The 6,000-nt window shown below is 56.4% G+C and overlaps 1 protein-coding gene across 1 annotated transcript in view; it reads right to left on the reverse strand.

The window, feature by feature from the left end:
- IGFBP2 (insulin like growth factor binding protein 2) overlaps nt 1–5,773 on the reverse strand; it is a 63,722-nt gene extending 57,949 nt beyond the window's left edge. Inside the window, exon 1 of the mRNA XM_030018815.2 lies at nt 5,309–5,773. Coding sequence (XP_029874675.1) covers nt 5,309–5,711 — 403 coding nt within the window. The 5' untranslated portion in view covers nt 5,712–5,773. The remainder of the gene's footprint in view (nt 1–5,308) is intronic.
- Nucleotides 5,774–6,000: the final 227 nt, after the last annotated feature.

Consider the following 6,000-nt stretch of genomic DNA (forward strand, 5'->3'; position numbering starts at 1 on the left):
CAGCATGAAAACACATTTCTCCTTTGGGCCAAAGCCTTGAAATCTTCCCAGGCTTCCCCCTCGCTCCAAACCACCGTTTTCGCACCACCATCAACCCCACCACAGCAAACTCTAGTGGGACTGGGGCAGGGGGTAGCATTATTTTCAAGGTGTTATTTATTGTCTTAATACTTAAAGATGACAACCAGCCCAGGGCCCGACCAGGTTAGCTCTTGACCAGACACAGCTGCCGCAAAGGAGCTTAGAGACCTGGTCCACCTACTGGCAAAGCCCCAGAGGCAGCGAGGACAGATGAGTTGTGTTTTTTTTTCATTCACCTATCATCCTTAGAGCTGTTATTAATTGCATTTCACTTGCAATAATTTCTTCCAAGGAGCTCTGCAGACGTTCAGTTTATCCTGGGCAGAGCCACTGTAGTGGCTGTGGGCATATTAACACACTCCTGTGGATTTGGTTCTTGCAGTTGGCTTCTCTGGTGTCTAGTAATGTCCAAGCTTGCATAAGCCAAGCTGAACGCCTGGTTGCAGCACTCTTAACTAACCTCTCTCTTGCTCATGTGTTTCTGCCTCAAAAGGTGTCTAGCACAGGACAAGGGGTACACTCACAGCCTGGCTCTCCTCTACCCCTCGCCCACTTTTTAGCAGCACAGATCTGGCCAACTTGACTGACAGGGTCAGAAGTTGTGGGGGCAGAAGGACAGATACACACATTCACATGCAGATCATGATGGATGCTTCATTTCCTTATAAAAGCAGAAGTCTTCCTGGCAATTCAGTGGACGTGAAAAATGCACTCGTAGCATTACTGGCGTGGTTTTCAAGTTACTGTTAAAATTCCACTTATATTATGCTACCTCCAACCTCACAGTCTTCTGTGTTTTGGAGCAATATATTAAACTGTCTTTTAGCAGCTGCCTGCCAAGGGGAAATGGAGGTTTTGACATTTGACCCATAAGGAAGGATGTGTGGCATTTGGGGCTACCCAAATAAGGATTTTAGTTGGATGCTAAAACAAGCTGCGTTTTTAACAGTTAACTATTTTGATGCTGTTTTTGTATCATGGGAGTTCAAAGTGGAGTCCCTGACCAGGTGAACGAGACAACCACAGTCCTGCCAGTTCAAGTTTGCCTGGGGCCACATTCTTTTCTCAGCTCTCTTTCCATTTGGAAAGGTTACTTGGACTAAAAAAAACACATTTGTTTTAATAAAGAAGTGAGATTCCAAAGCAGGACTCAATAGCCAGCAGTGGGTTCTGAGGCAGATCCCCCTGAATTAGTACAAATATTCCAACAACAAAATAAAGCAATACTACAAACCCAACTGAACTGCAGTGGCAAAGCGAAAAAAGATTCCCTTAACTGGTCAGCTTTGAACAGTGACTCAAGAACCCTTTTTTCAGAGTGGAACAAGTTTTATTCCTAGGACCTTGTCTCCATTAGGAGAAAATGGCTGTTCTTCAGCTATTCTCATAACCTGGGCAAGATAATTTAGGACATTTGCTGACATCGCTAAGATCTGTCCTGCTCCACCTCCTAGCACAAGTTCCCACCTTGGAGCAGCACTGGCACCCTGCTGCACCTTGAGCCACTTCAGGTCATTGATGTGACAGAAAACCACTGACATTGTTTTCTGGGGCTGACTTTCTGCAGGATTAGCTCCTGAACCAGCCTACTCTGACACAAGGTGAGAGCCAAACCCAGCAGAAGGAAGGGAGAAGGACACCGCAGCTGAGAGCTGGACAAGACCACGCAAGCCCCCGATTCCAGTTCGTGATGGCCAAAGCAGAAGGCAGCATCCCCACCCTCCGGCTGAGACTGGAGAGGTTGAGAGACCCCAATGGTACCTGAAATGCCTCTCAAAGCATGTTATGTCTCCAGCACCCATTTGGTCCCGGGCCACCCTAGACCCGCTTGGAGAGAAGATGGCTATCGGGGACTGGGACATTATCTGCCAGGACACAGACTGCTAACAGGAGGTACAGACAGCCCTCACTCTGCTCCCTGTGTCCCGGTGGGCCTCAGGCACACATCATTTAGTCCACCTGCAAAACAGCATGCCGATCTCACTGAGGTGCTGAAAGAATAAACACGCTCGAGACTGGCATGAACTCTCTGAGCTTTGCGCACACAACAACAGCCCTCTGTCCCCAGTTCAGGCGGTTCCAGTCAGCAGTACGTGAAGTTTGTTACGCGATGACCTGAAATACACTGTAGAAGAGTGTGGTCCAGCGGCATCGGAACTATTTCAGAGGCCCTGATCCCTGGAGGTGCTGAGCCTCCGTCTCGCTCCCACCATTGGTGGGAGTTTGTGCACTCGCCTCCCTGGGGGGGGGTAGACGTTCTCAGCCTGATTTCCACAGACTGCTGCTATTTTGTTCCAACATTCCCAACATCTTCAAAATACCCAAAGCCTCTTGTGCAATGAGCAACATCCCCTGCTTCCTAGCTACATGGTGGTTTATGTTACTTTCCGCCTACAATCATTTCAGGATTGGCTTTACAGACCTAAGTGGAAGACTAAACAATGCTGGAGCCACAGCAGGACAATTTGCAGAGTTTTATTCCTTGTTTCATTTGGGCAATCCTTCTGCCTCTCATCAGGGACAAAAAAACTTGCCAACCTCTTAATTTAGGAATAGCACGAGCTCTGCATTCCAGTCCTGAATCAGCCAAAGGAGCCTTTTCAAGCTGGAAAGGGGAAAAAGGGCAAATACCTTTAAGCACATTAAAAAAAAAAAAAAAAAAAAAGCCTCAACACCTGCCTTTTGCAGGCAAAAACCTGCTCTCAGGGCACTTTTGAAACTAGCTTGACATCAGCATTTGAAAGCGAATTCCAATCCCTGCTCTTTTGGGTGCCAGACTGCTTTCCCTGTCACTGCTTTAAACGAAAAGTAAACTCTCCCTCCTATATGTTCTGCAGGCACGCTGCAGATGGAAGCAACGATGTGAGTCTGAACAGAAGAGTATCAAATGAAGCTGGCAGATTCGGGTCTTGGTTTTGTTGTGGGTTTGGTTGTTTTGTGGGTTTTTTTTTTCTAATGGCTACAACAACCTGTTAAAAGTTTTGTAATCTGAAGACAGCAAACCCTTTTCTGGATGTCCAAGCTCCTCTACCAAGACATGAATATTCCAGCTGCGTGTTTCACATCACACTGGTTAAGGATGTGCCAGTATTTTTATTATTCACCCCCTATGGACAATACAGAGCACCACATACATTAAAGTGTCCTTGAACTGTGCTATTTATGTGTGTGTGTATTACACACAGAGATAGGCTCAAATAAATCACATTCATTGTAAAGGAATAAAGGTAGTAAAATCAAGCAAAATACCCAGCGAAGTAACATAATTCTGAAATAAAGTTCACAAAAGCAAAAAAAGCAGCATTAACTCAGAAAATCACCTCTCAACCCATCACTGCAATGCTCTCCACCCCCCCTCAACTTCTTGTAAAAGCATAAGCCTGGAAGGCAGCGCCAGATTCCTGAAATCTAAATGCCCTTGGCTTCTTCTGGAGAGTGTAAAATTCACTCCCTTGATGCTCATATTCTGTAGTCGAGCAAGATTTCACATCAACGTGTTCTCCAGACTCCCGGCTCTCCACAGCCCTTCGCAGCTGGGCAAAGGAGGGGGGACAGGAGGGGGGACAGGCGTGGGGACCGCAGCAGTCGCAGCCTGGGTGCACAGAAGCAGCAGCTTGCAACGTGCAAAGTTTTCCCTGCTGCTGGATTTTCTTCACTCCCCTCTCTCCATCTCTTCCCCTTGAGCAGAGCTGCATGCGCAGGTACCCAGAGCAGCGTGCACAGGTACCCGGCTGTGCTCCCATCATCCCGGGGAGCGAAGCCGAGAGGTATAGCCCGGTTCAGAGCACTTTTAAATAAAGCCTCAGCAAGAGGGAAGGGAGGGAATTCAAAATCGTGCTGCTGAACTAGTTATGCAAACAGGGTCAGAGCCCCAGTTGTAGACATGGGAGCAAAACTAGCAAGGAGGCAGAAGTCAAGAGGGGGTGATTTCAAAGAAGAAAGTGCTGGTTTCTACTCCCAGACCCGATTCGGCAATTTTCAACATCCCACGGAAAGGGAAAGAGCTTGCGGCCGATCACAAGGGAGAGAAGGCAGTAATAAAACCAAGCTCTGCTGTATCGGCATCCCCAGGAGCGCTCCCTCCCACAGCAATCGCAGCAACAGGTCAGGAGCCTGTTGTCATCCCTGTCCTCGGGGCTGTGCCCTCGAGGGATGCTCCTCTTTCCCCAGCATGGATGAGGGGGGCCGGAAGGGGCCAGAACCCCCACGGCAGAGGGCAGCGGCCACCCCAGCTCCAAAGTGGGCTCTGCTGGGAAGGTAGCCATAGGGAATGGGCTCCCCACCTAGCAGGGCCCTCGCAGCTCCTCAGCCACCCCCTTCCCACCAGGCAGCACATGGTCCTCCCACACTGCCTCTCCCCTATCTTTGGGGCATCCGTCACCCTCCAGGGTGATTTTCCTGCCCCACCAAACCCAAATCTGAACCTCCACCTCCCTCTGCTCCCCGAAGGACTCCCTCTCCCCTCAGCTGCATCTCCCCAAACGTCGCCCTTATCTGCCCCCATGATTATTCTTCTCTAGCAGACCCCAACCTCCACCCTGCCCCCCGGGGCAGTCCCTGCATTCCCCCTCCCGTTACACCCCACCTCTGGGGTTCCTGCCTAGTGCCAAGGAAACTTCTGTAACCCCCGGGGTAGCTGCACCCCCAAATACCCCATTTTCCCCACACCCCCAGGGACGCACTCGCGCTCCTTCCCCCCCCCCCCCCCCCAACTCCAGCGCCCCTCTCATTCCTGCCCCCTTTGTCCCTGCCCGGACTCTCTCTCCCCCCCCCCCCCCAGCCCCTCTCCCGCAGGGATCCCCCTGCCCTGCCCTGCCGAGGGGTCCCTCTGCCCCGGGAGGACCCCCTTCGGGCCACCCTTTAGGATCCCTTTGTCCCCTGGCCGTGCCGGTGGCCCGCTGCCCCGGCGCTCGGTCCCGGCGCTCGGTCCCGGGTGCGTGTGCGCGCTGCCCAGCGCCCCGTGCCCGGCGCGCAGCGCGCAACGCACTGTCCCCGGCGCCCGGTGCCCGGTGCCCGGTACCCGGAGCGCAGCGCCCGGTCCCCAGCACCGGGTCGCCGTCGCCCGCTCCCGCTGCGCGGTGCCCGGTCCCTCGCAGGCAGCGCGCCGCGCGGGGCGCCCGGTGCCCCGTCCTGGGTGCGCGGCTCTCCGTGCGCCCGTGCCCGACCCGCGGTCCCCGGTGCCGGCTGCGCGGGGTGCGCGGGGTGCGCGGTGCCGGGCGCTGCTCACCTGCGGGGCGCTCGGCGCTGGCGCCGTACTCGGCCGTGTCGCGGCGGCGGGCGCAGGTGCCCTGCCCCTGCACCAGGGCTTGGAGGGGCAGCTCGGCGCCGGGGTCGGGGTAGCAGCGTAAGCCGGCGGCGCAGCGCGGCGTGTAGACGCCGCACGCCTCGGCCTCCAGGCGGGCGCACACCGGGCAGCAGCCGCAGCCCGGCTCCCGCACCAGCTCGGGGCAGGGCGGGCGGGCGGCCGGGGGGCAGGCGGCCAGGCGCTCCGCCGTGCAGGGCGGGCAGCGGAACAGCACCTCGGGCAGCGCCGGCCCCGCCAGCGCCAGCGCCGCCGCCGCCGCCGCCACCAGCAGCCGCGGCCAGGCGGCCCGCGCCGCGCCGCCGCGACCGACCCCGCCGAGCGCCATGGCGGGACTGACGGGCGGCGGGGCCGGCAGGTGGACACGCCGCTCGGCCCCCCGGCGGCGCGGCGCGGCGCGGCGCGGCGCGGCGCGGCACGGCGCGGAGAGGAGCGGAGCCGAGCGGCGCGGCGCGGAGAGGAGCGGAGCCGAGCGGAGCGGAGCCGAGCGGAGCCGAGCGGAGCGGGGCCGGGCGCGCCGCGGCGCCGCCGGGTCCTAGAGCCGCCCCCGCGCCCGCCCCCCGCGGGGGTCGGGGCTGCCCCGGAGGGGAGGCGGGGGGGGCCACCCCAAAGAGGAG

Source organism: Aquila chrysaetos, chromosome 6 (genome assembly GCF_900496995.4).
Source record: "Aquila chrysaetos chrysaetos chromosome 6, bAquChr1.4, whole genome shotgun sequence".
Classification (NCBI taxonomy): domain Eukaryota; kingdom Metazoa; phylum Chordata; class Aves; order Accipitriformes; family Accipitridae; genus Aquila; species Aquila chrysaetos.